Source organism: Biomphalaria glabrata, chromosome 8 (assembly GCF_947242115.1).
Source record: "Biomphalaria glabrata chromosome 8, xgBioGlab47.1, whole genome shotgun sequence".
Taxonomy (NCBI): Eukaryota; Metazoa; Mollusca; class Gastropoda; family Planorbidae; genus Biomphalaria; species Biomphalaria glabrata.
The window spans coordinates 36,669,985-36,688,023 of NC_074718.1; the positions used below are offsets into that span (position 1 = coordinate 36,669,985).

General features: G+C 37.2%; 2 protein-coding genes across 2 annotated transcripts; both read left to right on the plus strand.

Moving 5' to 3' along the window:
- The first annotated feature begins 13,876 nt into the window (after positions 1-13,876).
- Positions 13,877-14,473, plus strand: LOC129927841 (uncharacterized). Its single transcript, XM_056039370.1, has one exon. It carries the CDS (start codon positions 13,877-13,879, stop codon positions 14,471-14,473), a length of 597 nt encoding a protein of 198 aa, XP_055895345.1.
- Positions 14,474-14,484: 11 nt separating this feature from the next.
- Positions 14,485-15,450, plus strand: LOC129927842 (dentin matrix acidic phosphoprotein 1-like). The gene has a single exon (XM_056039371.1). The coding sequence runs from the start codon at positions 14,485-14,487 to the stop codon at positions 15,448-15,450; it is 966 nt and encodes a 321-aa protein (XP_055895346.1).
- Positions 15,451-18,039: the final 2,589 nt, after the last annotated feature.

Genomic DNA, 18,039 nt, shown 5'->3' on the forward strand with positions numbered 1-18,039 from the left:
GTTTGGGGCTTTTAGTGCTGAAACAAAATATGAATAAACATGAGCAGGAGCACTAAGGTACCAAGGTTATTGAAAGAAGGGGAAGACAATATACCGAAATATAGATACGATTATCTCCCTGAACCCGACCTACATCTCTGAAGCTATCTATTTGTAATTGTAATATTTTAATGTAGTCTTGTACTGTTAGAGAGAGAGAGAGAGAAAGAGAGATACAATTAGGGTTTTTGTTTGTCTTTGGAAGAGGCCTTATGCTCCAATATGTGTTGACCCTAAATTTAAGTTATCTGTGAAAATTATTATGGAAGAAGTGAAGGAGGGTTTTAAGAGGGGTGAGTTATCAATTGACCGTTGGGCACCGATTCAGAGGCCAGATAGGAGTATTGACGTGAAAGATTTTTTCTTTTATGCACTTTGATGGCTTAGGTACATGCTAGGAGGTCCGTGGTTCGAGACCTTTTCGTTGGCTCATCTTTGTTTCGCCACATTTTCTTCCTCTTCTTCTTTCACTAACTACCATAGTGCTGTTATTACTTGGACATTGCCTCAATCAAATCCTAGCACTCAAGTCTTGATGACTGTTTCTACATCTCATTCTTTGAGATAATTAATTTTTACTTAAGCGAACTAGATCGAGTAAAAAAAAAAAAAGGTCTATCGCTTACTATTCTACACCGGAACCTCTTTCGGAGAACACAAAAATGAACCATGAAAGTAACGGAAACTCTACGGTGTATTGAACAGTTTCATCAAGTGTGCTGACACGTCATTTCTCAGCCTGGAAGTGCTCGACAACCAGCAACAGCCACTTCATATGGTGTTAGTAACGGCGTGGTGGGGAAGGGAATAAAAAAGTTTCGCTTTTTTATTTTTTTATCAAGCGACACGGGAGTGAGGGAAAGAGTTTACAATTCAAAAAGTTTACTTAAGGATGTAAAAGAGTACAGATTGAAATTTGGTTACTAAACACACAACACACATATACATTTACATACATACACATAAATATGTTTATTTTTAGATCCACTATTTTTTGTTTAATTTATTGGAAAAATGAACCAACACCCCTACCAATGTCAACCAGCTCTAATGGGTGCCTGACGTTAGTTGGGGAAAAAGTAAAGGTGGTTGGCCGTTGTACTGGCCACATGACAACCTCGTCAACAGTGGGTCATAGAAACAGATGGCCTTTACATCATCTCACTCATCAGCCCTATAGATCGCAAGGTTTGAAAGGGGATCTTGTGCCGATGTCACCCAGGTACTTATGGCATCTGTCTTCAGATTAAACAAAAACTGTTATTTAAACTAAGATCAATATTAGAATTTGAAGACGCAAAACAGAGACATGAAATGTATAACAGTTAAACCTTGTTTTTTTTTTATTTCGAGAACATTACAGATTCTACCCAGCTACTCGTGGCATAGGGCCTAAGTAATACAACGTAAAGGAAGTGCGCCCTTTAAAAACAACTCCATAATCTGCCAAGCAAACTCTGAAACTTCTATGACTTTTAAAATAACTATTTTTTTTTCATTAAGATTAAAGGATGTATCAAAAGCACTCCCCCTAACAGGAAAAACTGGTGTGGTCAATGGCTCGAAAAATCGTATTTCTGTCCGGAATAAATGTGACCCAACACTAGCGCCAATGGGTGTGTTATGTTTTGTCAGTATGACGCTAATCTTCTCTGACACTCCCCCCCCCCCCTGTCGCCAACAATCATTTCTCTTGTGGTAACGATTATTGTTCTTGCCCTTGTATAAAGCCGATAGAAAGTTGGGGGAGAGTTGGAAGCTCTGAGTCTCTAAGTACTGAACTAAAATCACTCAAGCGTACACGCGCAGATTCTCTCCATCCCAGTTCTTCAAACACTTTTAGTTTCACCCCATGCAACGTCAATTTTCCGTTACTGTCGATCTGTAAATAATGGATTTAATCGGGTCGGCCATGACAGTAGATGCTGATGACAATGGTGACCGGAAGTGACAGGAAACCATAACAGTAAAATGTATTTAGCTTAACTTGGATTACTGTGCAGCGGATCACTGTGCACCGGATCACCGTGCATTGGATTACTGTGCACCGGATCACCGTGCATTGGATTACTGTGCACACGATTACTGTGAATAGTATAACTTTGCTACAGATACTATGCACTTGATTACTGTGAGTTGGATTTATGTGCACCGGATTACTGCACACCTGATTTTGTGCATAAAATTTAGTGTCCACCAAATTATTGCGAACCGAATTAATGATGGCCCTGAAAATAAAAAAAAAAGTTACTTGAATGTTGGCCTCCCAGTATAAATTGAACACATAATTTCTATACTAGGCGACGACTGCATGTCGCAAATGAAAGGAAACTAATCTTTGTCACAAAGAAATGTTTTATGAGAGTAATTTGTGTCATATAAGATGACGTCCCTTTGGTCGCTCATAACAACGGAAATTGTTTGTAATCATTGTCTTAGCGCTAAATATAGCCCCAAAAGACCAAGGGCTTTAAAAAATGGTCAAGTTTCAGACTATGCAGAAGCTACAGATGTGAACATGGAAAACATAAACAGAGGTACCACTGGCCGATCGAGTCAGCTAACAGTTGACTACACAGACCGATCGAATCAACTAACAGTTGACCACACATATCGATGGAATCAACTAACAGTTGACCACACATATCGATCGAGTCAACTAACAGTTGACCACACAGACCGATCGAGTCAACTAACGTTTGACCACACAGGCCGATCGAGTCAACGAACAGTTTACCATTACTTACGGTATCATATTTAATTGAATGCGTACACTGGATTTGTTATTTGAATTTAATTATATTGTGACATTTTGTTATATCTGAAATGTTCTGTTTAGATACGTATTCTGCAATTAGTAATTTGTGTTTTTTTTAAATTGTGCATCGCTCCATATTGCAAGCAGTACACCCTACCAAGGACTGGGAGACCCATAAGTGGAAGAGGCACATATATGTCTGGATATATAGCTCCTCCTCCGTGGTTGAAGATGAGTACATTTCTCATTTCCTATGGACTCGAAGATGGCTGTAAAGCCCAATCCTCGCTTTAAAAAGCCGGCCGCATATGTGGCATGGGTGGAACATAGAAACTAAATACAGTAGTAACAACTGACGCCCAGGGGCGTTTTTACGACCGTAACATAAATTTATTTACCTGAAATTAGAACATAAGAAATGTAAATTTACTCTCTAAAATAGCAGTAGGAGTTAGTTCAACAGTTAGGCAAAATTACACAAAACAAGAAAACATGTTAAAAAATATATTTTTACAAAGACAATACCTTCATTACTAAACTCCAAACATAATTAATAATTTAAAAAAATAAGTTAAAAAATATTTGATTAAATTCTGTAATCGAACACGTGATACCGTCAACTGCTAAAACTTAGGCATTTTCTGATTCGGCCAGCAAGGAAGGCATAGTATTGCGATGATTTATTGATATGTTCATTATATGGATGTAGATCTAACACTAGACCTAAAGTTCTAATTTAGAATCTAGATGTTATCTATATTAGATTTACGTAAAAATATAGGCCTAAGCAACGCTTTCAAAATTCAATACAATTGAATCTAGGGCTACATATATTTTCCAGCCTAATTTACAGTTAATAATTTTTTTTTTACTTTGAAAAAAATTATAACGTTTAAAGCTAGAATTTCCACATGTGGCCAACGAGCTAGCAATTCTTTTCTCAACGATATACATCAACTGTTAAAGTTCAAGGAAAATCGTTAGAGCCGTTTTTGATATCAGTGTTCGCCCACCTGCCATGAAGGAGTGACTTGAATAGAGGTATTGTAAAATAGAGACTTGAATACAGAACAGAATAAAGACTTCAATAGAGAACAGAATAAAGACTTGAAAAGAGAACAGAATAAAGACTTGAAAAGAGAACAGAATAAAGACTTGAATAGAGAACAGAATAAAACATTTATATATATATACTACTTACACAGTTCTCTCTCTTACGACGTACGCACCGTTATTGATGTAGTAACTCAATGATCTCCTGTACATGTATCAACTCATCAAATGCTTTTCATGCAACAATCTCTAGTTTCTCGTGTCCTCACACCGACACTGTCTTCTTGACTACACAGTCTTAGTCATTCTACAGGATCTCAAACCACATCGACACCGTCTTCTTGACTACACAGTCTTAGTCATTCTACAGGATCTCAAACCACACCGACACTGTCTTCTTGACTACACAGTCTTAGTCATTCTACAGGATCTCAAACCACATCGACACTGTCTTATTGACTACACAGTCTTAGTCATTCTACAGGATCTCAAACCACATCGACACTGTCTTATTGACTACACAGTCTTAGTCATTCTACAGGATCTCAAACCACATCGACACTGTCTTATTGACTACACAGTCTTAGTCATTCTACAGGATCTCAAACCACATCGACACTGTCTTATTGACTACACAGTCTTAGTCATTCTACAGGATCTCAAACCACATCGACACTGTCTTATTGACTACACAGTCTTAGTCATTCTACAGGATCTCAAACCACATCGACACTGTCTTATTGACTACACAGTCTTAGTCATTCTACAGGATCTCAAACCACACCGACACTGTCTTCTTGACTACACAGTCTTAGTCATTCTACAGGATCTCAAACCACATCGACACTGTCTTCTTGACTACACAATCTTAGTCATTCTACAGGATCTCAAACCACATCGACACTGTCTTATTGACTACACAGTCTTAGTCATTCTACAGGATCTCAAACCACATCGACACTGTCTTATTGACTACACAGTCTTAGTCATTCTACAGGATCTCAAACCACATCGACACTGTCTTATTGACTACACAGTCTTAGTCATTCTACAGGATCTCAAACCACATCGACACTGTCTTCTTGACTACACAGTCTTAGTCATTCTACAGGATCTCAAACCACATCGACACTGTCTTCTTGACTACACAGTCTTAGTCATTCTACAGGATCTCAAACCACATCGACACTGTCTTCTTGACTACACAGTCTTAGTCATTCTACAGGATCTCAAACCACACCAACACTGTCTTCTTGACTACACAGTCTTAGTCATTCTACAGGATCTCAAACCACATCGACACTGTCTTCTTGACTACACAGTCTTAGTCATTCTACAGGATCTCAAACCACATCGACACTGTCTTCTTGACTACACAGTCTTAGTCATTCTACAGGATCTCAAACCACACCAACACTGTCTTCTTGACTACACAGTCTTAGTCATTCTACAGGATCTCAAACCACATCGACACTGTCTTCTTGGCTACACAGTCTTAGTCATTCTACAGGATCTCAAACCACATCGACACTGTCTTCTTGGCTACACAGTCTTAGTCATTCTACAGGATCTCAAACCACACCGACACTGTCTTCTTGACTACACAGTAGTCAATAACATGGCCTCAATTTAAAAGATACAGGGCTACTTGCCTTCTATATACACTTTACGCATTGGTCATTCTCTCAAATCAAAACATAAGAGTTCAATCACAACAGAGGTCATAGGAGTCATCCAGACAAAAGGTCACTATTAACAAATATAATAAAAAGAACTATGAAGATACTGACACATGCCATATAAATGACGTATGTAAAAACAACAACAACAGCATATTTTATGAGAGTATGTAACATGAAAACTATAACTTTTGTTTAAAATACAAATTTAAAAGTTAATGACTTGCATGAGCAGGATGAGATTTTATTTGAGTGTTTGTGAGTGTTTGTGAGTAGCAACTGCAAATCTTCTGAAATTTCTAGTCAGTTTATTTTTCTTGTGATGAGGTTCATACCGGCAATGAATCCACGTCCTACCAAATAATAAAGTCTGGAAAGCAGTCAACAACTTCTGTACAATAATGCATGACGCAACATTGGAATCTGTATTTGTAACCACAATTTGTGTTCTCCTTATTCAAACATTGTTCAAGTACCTTCTTTGTGGATATTTTAATAAGCTGATCCTGTACCAACGTGGATTCATCTGTGATTGGGATCTGAGTTTGTCCACGCGCAATGCCCAGTCGGAATATCCAATCGAAAAATGTCTTCAAATATTTGGTTTATGTCGTCATAGAATAGTTCCTAATAGACATATTAAACAGTAGTGATTGGCGAGTTGATTGTGATTCGAACTTATTGGATTTACTGGCTTTCAGCGAAGAAGTTATTTTAATTGCATACAATTTTCATCTTTTGCGGAGACACCTACGTCGTCTCTCGAAGCCCTTTGGGTCTGTGTACCACAGTTTGAGAACCACTGCCATATTGAAATACTATCCATCTAAATGACCCCAATAATCCACTACGTACTTCAGAATGTTGTGTCCATAGATTTCCATCTTGAGTTTCTTTGACATTATTACTAGGCACAACACTAGCGATCACAATGAAAGGAAGTCAGGGGAATGAAACGAAACAATCAATCCAGAACAAACAAACATAAACAAAGTTTTTTTCTTTTAAACAGAGAATTCCTCCTTTATGATGCTTATGACCTTTTCGTAATTAATACATTTTTAACAGCATTGCTCTAAATAACTATTGAAAGATAGATAAAAAAATTATTGATATTGTCTATTGGTAAATTGTATATGTATTACATACGTATGTGTACATGTTTATAAATTTCTACATGAAAATGTGCGCAAAAGTCTCTTGAACATTATCAAATTATTTCAGGTCGTTATTGCATACATGCGGGAATTCCCGTTCAATTGTAAGATCATTAAATTTCGGAAAAATTATAACGGTTAATCCAGAGTTTTCCTTGTGTGTCCAATTAGCTAGTAATCGTTTTCCCAAAGATTCAATAAGCTGTCAGATTGCTAAGAAAATCGTTAGAGCCGTTTTCGAGATTCGTGTCTTATTAGACAAATTTCAGGCAGGTCTCAACCAAGCTAAAAAGTGAAATTGTAAAAAAAAAACAATCTTTTTTAAATTCATATTTATTGAAACAATATTACAATGTAGCTTAGCTGTGTAGATAATTAACAAGCAAAATATTTTTTAAAGCACAGCGTATATAAGGGAATGAGCTGCACAGTTACATCCATATATCTCAATACTGTAAGGCTTATCGCCCTTGTTCTATTAATATTTGTTAAAATTGATTCATGTTTCGTTAGGGGCAATAAATATTTTGTGCGTGTCCATTTGATCAGAGAATTGGACGAAACAAGGTGTACAAATATTGTGCCATAGAGACACACGGAGTGAGTTGATATAAGCTTTGTACACATCTCTTTAAGTATTTCGCGTACCAGCACTTTATGGAACATTTGCTTCCCCTCTTTCTTAGATGTATCGTTTGCTCTAGGCATTGAATCAAATAAATGTGTTCACTTTCTATGCCAAGCTATGAGAACATTGACCAAAAAAAAAATATTTCATCAAGTGGTTGTCCTCAATGTTAGCTCAGCATGCTATCGTAAACACAAGATTGCAGGGACCGTCTTTGATCCACTCAACACTTGACCAATCAATGGTCACCTTCAACACGACACTCGCATTTGTAGAAGAATGAATATATCAATGGTTTTTTTCTTAAAACAGTAATTCATAAGCAGGTTGAGATGAATAGTTTCTTTGAAATGACAGAGTTATCCTTCTATCTAACGAGCATGAAAGGTTTCTAGTATTTGAAATGACAGAGTTATCCTTCTATCTACTGAGCATGGAAGGTTTCTAGTATTTGAAATGACAGAGTTATCCTTCTATCTACTGAGCATGGAAGGTTTCTAGTATTTGAAATGACAGAGTTATCCTTCTATCTACTGAGCATGGAAGGTTTCTAGTATTTGAAATGACAGAGTTATCCTTCTATCTACTGAGCATGGAAGGTTTCTAGTATTTGAAATGACAGAGTTATCCTTCTATCTACTGAGCATGGAAGGTTTCTAGTATTTGATATGACAGAGTTATCCTTCTATCTACTGAGCATGGAAGGTTTCTAGTATTTGAAATGACAGAGTTATCCTTCTATCTACTGAGCATGGAAGGTTTCTAGTATTTGAAATGACAGAGTTATCCTTCTATCTACTGAGCATGGAAGGTATCTAGTTTTTGAAATGACGGAGTTATCCTTCTATCTACTGAGCATGGAAGGTTTCTAGTATTTGAAATGACAATCCTTCTATCTACTGAGCATGGAAGGTTTCTAGTATTTGAAATGACAGAGTTATCTTTCTATCTACTGAGCATGGAAGGTTTCTAGTATTTGAAATGACAGAGTTATCCTTCTATCTACTGAGCATGGAAGGTTTCTAGTATTTGAAATGACAGAGTTATCCTTCTATCTAACGAGCATGGAAGGTTTCTAGTATTTGAAATCACAGAGTTATCCTTCTATCTACTGAGCATGGAAGGTTTCTAGTATTTGAAATGACAGAGTTATCCTTCTATCTACTGAGCATGGAAGGTTTCTAGTATTTGAAATGACAGAGTTATCCTTCTATCTAACGAGCATGGAAGGTTTCTAGTATTTGAAATGACAGAGTTATCCTTCTATCTACTGAGCATGGAAGGTTTCTAGTATTTGAAATGACAGAGTTATCCTTCTATCTAACGAGCATGGAAGGTTTCTAGTATTTGAAATGACAGAGTTATCCTTCTATTTACTGAGCATGGAAGGTTTCTAGTATTTGAAATGACAATCCTTCTATCTACTGAGCATGGAAGGTTTCTAGTATTTGAAATGACAGAGTTATCTTTCTATCTACTGAGCATGGAAGGTTTCTAGTATTTGAAATGACAGAGTTATCCTTCTATCTACTGAGCATGGAAGGTTTCTAGTATTTGAAATGACAGAGTTATCCTTCTATCTACTGAGCATGGAAGGTTTCTAGTATTTGATATGACAGAGTTATCCTTCTATCTACTGAGCATGGAAGGTTTCTAGTATTTGAAATGACAGAGTTATCCTTCTATCTACTGAGCATGGAAGGTTTCTAGTATTTGATATGACAGAGTTATCCTTCTATCTACTGAGCATGGAAGGTATCTAGTTTTTGAAATGACGGAGTTATCCTTCTATCTACTGAGCATGGAAGGTTTCTAGTATTTGAAATGACAATCCTTCTTTCTACTGAGCATGGAAGGTTTCTAGTATTTGAAATGACAGAGTTATCTTTCTATCTACTGAGCATGGAAGGTTTCTAGTATTTGAAATGACAGAGTTATCCTTCTATCTACTAAGCATGGAAGGTTTCTAGTATTTGAAATGACAGAGTTATCCTTCTATCTACTGAGCATGGAAGGTTTCTAGTATTTGAAATGACTGAGTTATCCTTCTATCTACTGAGCATGGAAGGTTTCTAGTATTTGAAATGACAGAGTTATCCTTCTATCTACTGAGCATGGAAGGTATCTAGTTTTTGAAATGACGGAGTTATCCTTCTATCTACTGAGCATGGAAGGTTTCTAGTATTTAAAATGACAATCCTTCTATCTACTGAGCATGGAAGGTTTCTAGTATTTGAAATGACAGAGTTATCTTTCTATCTACTGAGCATGGAAGGTTTCTAGTATTTGAAATGACAGAGTTATCCTTCTATCTACTGAGCATGGAAGGTTTCTAGTATTTGAAATGACAGAGTTATCCTTCTATCTAACGAGCATGGAAGGTTTCTAGTATTTGAAATGACAGAGTTATCCTTCTATCTACTGAGCATGGAAGGTTTCTAGTATTTGAAATGACAGAGTTATCCTTCTATCTACTGAGCATGGAAGGTTTCTAGTATTTGAAATGACAGAGTTATCCTTCTATCTACTGAGCATGGAATGTTTTTAGTATTTGAAATCACAGAGTTATCCTTCTATCTACTGAGCATGGAATGTTTCTAGTATTTGAAATGACAGAGTTATCCTTCTTTCTAACGAGCATGGAATGTTTCTAGTATTTGAAATGACAGAGTTATCCTTCTATCTACTGAGCATGGAAGGTTTCTAGTATTTGAAATGACAGAGTTATCCTTCTATCTACTGAGCATGGAATGTTTTTAGTATTTGAAATCACAGAGTTATCCTTCTATCTACTGAGCATGGAATGTTTCTAGTATTTGAAATGACAGAGTTATCCTTCTTTCTAACGAGCATGGAATGTTTCTAGTATTTGAAATGACAGAGTTATCTTTCTATGTACTGAGCATGGAAGGTTTCTAGTATTTGAAATGACAGAGTTATCTTTCTATCTACTAAGCATGGAAGGTTTTTAGTATTTGAAATGACAGAGTTATCCTTCTATCTACTGAGCATGGAAGGTTTCTAGTATTTGAAATGACAGAGTTATCCTTCTATCTACTAAGCATGGAAGGTTTTTAGTATTTGAAATGACAGAGTTATCCTTCTATCTAATGAGCATGGAAGGTTTCTAGTATTTGAAATGACAGAGTTATCCTTCTATCTACTGAGCATGGAAGGTTTCTAGTATTTGAAATGACAGAGTTATCCTTCTATCTAATGAGCATGGAGGTTTCTAGTGTTTGAAATGACAGAGTTATCCTTCTATCTACTGAGCATGGAAGGTTTCTAGTATTTGAAATGACAGAGTTATCTTTCTATCTACTGAGCATGGAAGGTTTCTAGTATTTGAAATGACAGAGTTATCCTTCTATCTACTGAGCATGGAAGGTTTCTAGTATTTGAAATGACAGAGTTATCCTTCTATCTACTGAGCATGGAAGGTTTCTAGTATTTGAAATGACAGAGTTATCTTTCTATCTACTGAGCATGGAAGGTTTCTAGTGTTTGAAATGACAGAGTTATCCTTCTATCTACTGAGCATGGAAGGTTTCTAGTATTTGAAATGACAGAGTTATCTTTCTATCTACTGAGCATGGAAGGTTTCTAGTATTTGATATGACAGAGTTATCCTTCTATCTACTGAGCATGGAAGGTTTCTAGTATTTGAAATGACAGAGTTATCCTTCTATCTAATGAGCATGGAGGTTTCTAGTGTTTGAAATGAGCATGTCACGTGACTTGAAAAGAAAGTATTAGGTAATCACACACGTTTTCAATTGTTTCTGCCCACTTCCTTTAGCTTGTAGGCTGGACGAGAGATCAAGGCTGGTCACAGGTGCATGACAGTTCAAGGTAATCTGTTCTTAATTAAGGTCACATCAGATCATACTACATAAGGTGAAAAAAAAGGCCATGACAGTTGCTAAAAAGATAGTTATTTGCAGCTACATGAAAATGTTGTAGTTCATGGTAAAGGTCAATAGAGTGAGTTCGATAAGTATAAAAGTTCAAGGTTAATTTAAAGCACGAAATACACGAAAAGGTCAAGGTCAATATAGGGCGTGTGATATGTGTGGGGGGAAAAGGTCAAGGTTATTATAGTGGGGCGTCTAGTTTATTTCTTGGGACGAGGATATTTAAGGATAAGGAGCTAATGAAGGAATTTGGAGATATTAAGTTGGACTTAGAGAGTTATTTGGTCGCTTGTTAAGCTATAGGGTTGGTTAGTTTCTTTGATTATCATTATCTGTTTGTATACATTTCTTAACTATTACAAGCAGAGGCATTAAACTCATGTAAATTATTTCTGCACTGTGTCATTTCATTGTGTACTAGTGCTGATTGAACCATATGAAAGGCACCTCCGGTTCGATTCGGTTAGGAGTGAGGTACGAGTTTGGTTCGTTTCCCATTTCAGACCTTGCGATGCATGGAGCAGATGATGGATAGGTCATCTGTTTCGATGGCGCATTTTAACATTTAGTAGAAATATGTTCTTCCTTACAAATAGTACATGACGCAATAAATTGACAGTTTTAGATATAATTTTATTTAACATGGTTTACATGTAACTAGGTCATTTGGATAATCTGCTGTTTCTAAAGTGGTTTTAATTCCACAAGAGCTCACATCTCTCTATGTTTTTATTACGGTTAAAAAATTCTTTTCAATGGCCTGCACTATTTTATTTCAGTTCTCAGCCTATTTATTTCCTACAGCATCCAATGTACAGCAGTGGCGTGGCCAGGGATTTGGGGGCCGGGGTCGCCCGGGGAGATTGACCTCTTGAGGGGCTTCTGCATTTTGACATTCGACATCATGGCATTAGATAGTGTACTTAATAAATATATGTCTAAATTCGATTGGTGCAGTATATAAGTAAAATAAAAAAAAATCATTAAGATTCTTTTAATGAATAATGCTGTTGTTTGTTGGCGAGATTATGCACAAGTGACAAATCTTAATTCATATCACCTAACGTTGTGCGTTCTGTGCAGCAAAGGTCAAAGGTCATCTATAACATCACCTAGATCAATGCTGTCTAGTAGTTTTGACCCCACGTGAATAGCAAGATTGAATGGCAGTGGTGTAATATTAATATTTAATGTAAAAAAAAAAAATAGGGCATTCATTTAGGGGCCCCTAATCAAGTGAAAGACAGGCGGGAAATTTAAAATTTGGAACTCCTCCCCCGGCCACTGATTTCCAGCCATAGCTATAGAGACTCGATCTAAACAAAAAAAAATAATTAAAAAAAACAACAACAACAATTGTATCCATCCTTGTTTATTTTTATGAATTAATAAGGACATTCTAGATCAATTTAATTAACGATCACTGTTGTTGGTCGCAAGTTTCAAATTTCCTCTAGCGGGGATTTTGTTAAAAACAACAACAAATCAAACGAAACGAAACAATCCTTTTTATGCTAGAATTGTAAGAAAATAATTCAGTGATCATATAGAGCACTGCACACACTAGCACAAAGTAAACAATGGACCACTAAATGAATTTTTAGGTTAAGGTTTTACTTAAAAGGAGAAAACAAAGTGAATCCAGTGGGTTCAATTCTTTTTTTTAGCGGCCCACGAAAGGGTGAAGGACGCTATTAGTTTAGTGTGAATTGTCTGTCCGTATGTTTGTCCGTCCGTCTCGTTTAGATCTCGTAAACTAGAAAAGATAGTGATAATCTTACATCATAATATTTTAGTCCATTCAAAGTTCTGATGCAACGGCTACTTTTTTCTTTTCTAAAAGCGAAAAATCTAATTTTTTAAATCACTTAAGCAAGCAGTTTTTTCATAAAAATACACCACTTTTACAACTATTCACTATTAATAGTAACAAATACGCGAGGCTCTTTTGTAGGGGAGATGAAAATGTATCATATTTTTAACACATTTATGCAAATGGTTTTAGACTTTTTGTTAAAAATTATTTTTTTACACTTGTATTGATACGTTATGCATGTTCCGTTCTACTAACTACAAAGTTTACCCAAAAATAATGTTAACTTTTTTTAAAGAAAAAAAAAGCTATTTAGTATGCATATAAGTTAGACAAAATTTAGAAAAATAAAGCTTATATTAGGGAAAGAAGTGTATATTTACACACAGACACAAAGACGCACACACACACACACACACACACACACACACACATATATATATATATATATATATATATATATATATATATATATATATATATATATATATATATATACTGTAAGATTTATTTCCCTTTTTATATCGTATTAATTAGTTAATTGGTTAGTTTTTGATGGATTCATGTTTTGTTAGGAAGTTTTTACAGTACGTGAAAAGATGCTACAAATGGGCACAGAGAGTACAGAGATGGGCCTAGAGAGTACAGAGAGGGTCTAGAGAGTGAAGAGAGGGGCCTAGAGAGTACAGAGATGGGCATAGAGAGTACAGAGAGGGTCCTAGAGAGTACAGAGAGGGACACAGAGAGTACAGAGAGGGCATAAAGAGTACAAAGAGGGCCTAGAGAGTACAGAGATGGGCATAGAGAGTATAGAGAGGGCCTAGAGAGTACAGAGATGGGCATAGAGAGTACAGAGAGGGGCCTAGAGAGTACAGAGATGGACACAGAGAGTACAGAGAGGGGCCTAGAGAGTACAGAGAGGGGCTTAGAGAGTACAGAGAGGGGCCTAGAGAGTACAGAGATGGACACAGAGAGTACAGAGAGGGGCATAGAGAGTACAGAGAGGGGCCTAGAGAGTACAGAGAGGGGCCTAGAGAGTACAGAGAGGGGCCTAGAGACTACAGAGAGGGGCCTAGAGAGTACAGAGATGGACACAGAGAGTACAGAGAGGGGCCTAGAGAGTACAGAGAGGGGCTTAGAGAGTACAGAGAGGGGCCTAGAGAGTACAGAGATGGACACAGAGAGTACAGAGAGGGGCCTAGAGAGTACAGAGATGGACACAGAGAGTACAGAGAGGGGCCCAGAGAGTACAGAGATGGACACAGAGAGTACAGAGAGGGGCCTAGAGAGTACAGAGATGGACACAGAGAGTACAGAGAGGGGCCTAGAGAGTACAGAGATGGACACAGAGAGTACAGAGAGGGGCCTAGAGAGTACAGAGATGGACACAGAGAGTACAGAGAGGGGCATAGAGAGTACAGAGAGGGCCTAGAGAGTACAGAGATGGACACAGAGAGTACAGAGAGGGGCCTAGAGAGTACAGAGAGGGGCCTAGAGAGTACAGAGATGGGCATAGAGAGTACAGAGAGGGGCCTAGAGAGTACAGAGAGGGGCATAGAGAGTACAGAGATGGACACAGAGAGTACAGAGAGGGGCCTAGAGAGTACAGAGAGGGGCCTAGAGAGTAAAGAGAGGGGCCTAGAGAGTACAGAGAGGGGCCTAGAGAGTACAGAGAGGGGCCTAGAGAGTACAGAGAGGGGCCTAGAGAGTACAGAGATGGACACAGAGAGTACAGAGAGGGGCCTAGAGAGTACAGAGATGGACACAGAGAGTACAGAGAGGGGCCTAGAGAGTACAGAGATGGACACAGAGAGTACAGAGAGGGGCCTAGAGAGTACAGAGATGGACACAGAGAGTACAGAGAGGGGCCTAGAGAGTACAGAGAGGGGCCTAGAGAGTACAGAGAGGGGCCTAGAGAGTACAGAGATGGACACAGAGAGTACAGAGAGGGGCCTAGAGAGTACAGAGAGGGGCCTAGAGAGTACAGAGAGGGGCCTAGAGAGTACAGAGAGGGGCCTAGAGAGTACAGAGAGGGGCCTAGAGAGTACAGAGATGGACACAGAGAGTACAGAGAGGGGCCTAGAGAGTACAGAGATGGACACAGAGAGTACAGAGAGGGGCCTAGAGAGTTCAGAGATGGACACAGAGAGTACAGAGAGGGGCCTAGAGAGTACAGAGATGGACACAGAGAGTACAGAGAGGGGCCTAGAGAGTACAGAGATGGACACAGAGAGTACAGAGAGGGTCCTAGAGAGTACAGAGATGGACACAGAGAGTACAGAGAGGGGCCTAGAGAGTACAGAGATGGACACAGAGAGTACAGAGAGGGGCATAGAGAGTGCAGAGGAAGACTATAAATTAGATAATGGTGACACGACGGCTTACAACTATAAAAGCGTTCTGAAATAATCTATTCCATTTTCTTTTGTTGTTTTTGAGTATGTTTAAAGCTTTGTTTGGAAAATTAATGCTTTATAAAGCCGGGATCTATTAATTTTTATTTCATAACTAATAACTATTTAAAAAGTTGTTTGACTTGCTTTTGTTTCATAACCTCACAACATTCTCAGGTTAAATCTGTTTAAAAACAACGAAACAATCTTTCACGTGCTGTAGTTTCAGCTTAGGCCAAAGAAAAACGGAGAATTGATTATAATTGAAATCCATAAATGTATTTTAAAAATCCATTTGCAGCTTGCCGTGAAATCTATAATTGTTGGTTTTGTTCCATGTAGTTTTGTCCTGTAACATGTCATCCCCAGTTAAACCCAGTTAAACCCAGCTTCAGATGTCGAAACCTGCCTGCGATAGTTTAGAAATTAAGAAGAATTGCATACAATACAAACCAACTCGGCAAGTGGGACACGATTGCAAACAATGAGTTTTCTAGACATTATAGTCCAAGGGAAAAAAAAAGTTTGTGAAAAAAATAACAAGCACAAAAAAAAACGATCAATGGACAATCGACGCTTAATGACAATAATCTTTTCTAGAGTGGACTCGGCCTCGTTTCGACTGAGTTGAGTTACACTGTTGAGAACACTATTTCATGTGGCTTCTCACCTTGATTAGCGTCCCTTATGGAGTGCGCTTGGTCGGACTGAAAGTGGTCAGGCTTTCAAAACTGTGACATGTCATACACATATTGGAAAAACGCTAAATTAACAACAACAAAAAAGTTGTTTGAAGTTGTATTATTTTTAAGTATTGTACCAAAATTAGATCCCGTCCAATTCGCAAATAACCGGAAACACTTTGAGGTATTCCTTAAGAGCTGATAACAGTCTATAAATTATATTCATTCTGTAAAAAAAAATGAAGATGTGAGATTTGATTTTAATATTTTAAATACACTAGTAAAAAGCTGTTACAATTTTCAACAAAATGTGTACTATTTGCATTGAATTAATATTGAGATAACGAGAGGGCTAATACACTTATGCGCACTAACTCTTATAATATTTGCATCACTGAGTCCAATAGCAACTCGTAAAAATACATGAATCATTGGTCTCATACAAAAACCATTAACCAAGCGAGGACTCGAGTTATTTTTTAAATAAATGAAATCAGTCCGAACGACATCAAAATATATCTTTCATTGTACGTCACAAGTCTTAGACTAAAACATTACTATGAAAACAAGAGAGAGTTTTAATGAATCAAGAGTGCTAATAAACATTTAAGTCACAAGTCTTAGACTAAAACATTACTATGTAAACACGAGAGAGTTTTAATGAATCATCAGGGCTAATAAACATTTGTGCACAAATGTCTCCGCTTATAGCAACTAGTGAAAATCATCCAGCAAGATTCTAAAAAAAAATCATTTAAACAAGCGACTATATAGGTACTTATTGATACTTTCGGACAAGAAAGTCAATTGTTGTATAATTCAGTAGAGAGAATTTAATGAATGAATTTTTTGGATTTAATTTGTTTTTAACTAGAAAAAAAGTTTTGGTTTGCTTATATATATATATATATATATATATATATATATATAGATGTTCATACCCCTTGCTGACTGGAGCGGAAACTTGCCGTATCTTCAATTTTACCTCCAGGAAGAACTTTTTACAACGCTTAAAATTATATAGGCAATACAATTTCCGAAAACAAAAGAAAAACGTTTTAGTGAAATTTCACGACGTCAAACAGAATTCTAGACACAGTGTTACTATAGGCTAAGTGAAAAATAAAACCTAAAAATTGTGACTAAGTTTCTTTTCTTTTCTATAACATTCTTGAAAAAACTCACGGACCTCACTTTGGAAGCCTACATCACTTCCCTGGGCTCCAACTTCTAAAGGGGGCTCGAACGAAAATCTATAGAGTCGCCACCCGGGAATGTGAGAAACACTGCCTTACTATGTTTTATTTCAAGTCATTGTTTAAGTGGCTTGTACTTTGGATTATTTAATTTGAATAAAACTAAAAATTTATTGGATAAATTTGTAGATAACTGAATCCGGGTTGTCAGATGATTGTGGACACAATACATATCTCTCCAAAATACAATTGTGATAATTATTATGAAAGTGTACGGAACTTTGAAAAGGCTTTACTGTCAATGGCTTTTGTATTTCGAGCTTTTTTTTCGGAATATGCTTTATCGTACAATAAAAAAACAACAAGTTAACATATCCACATCCAGTCCATGTGATACTGTTGAGCAGTCAAGGTGATCGTGAAATTGTATATTGATCATGATCATTGACACTGTTCATTGTACTATACCTGCTGCAGCTCATCAAGTATGATCGTCTCAAATACAGGAGCATAAGCGAGTAGTCAGAACGAGATCAGTTCTTCAAGTTTGTCACAAAGAATCAAGATAGCAGACTTCTGAATGTAAGTAAATCCGAAATTGTTGATAGTGCATGATTCCTAGTTGTACTTAAGGGATGCAACAACCTCGCAAATATGAAAGGAAATAATGGAATGGTCTACAAAAAATGGATTTAAATCAAAGTGCACTTTTGGTACAGTGTCGAG

What these genes read in the sequence shown, in the direction of transcription:
- LOC129927842 (XM_056039371.1), top strand. Translation starts at nt 14,485, where the DNA reads ATGGACACAGAGAGTACAGAGAGGGGCCTAGAGAGTACAGAGAGGGGC.
- LOC129927841 (XM_056039370.1), top strand. Translation starts at nt 13,877, where the DNA reads ATGGGCATAGAGAGTACAGAGAGGGGCCTAGAGAGTACAGAGATGGAC.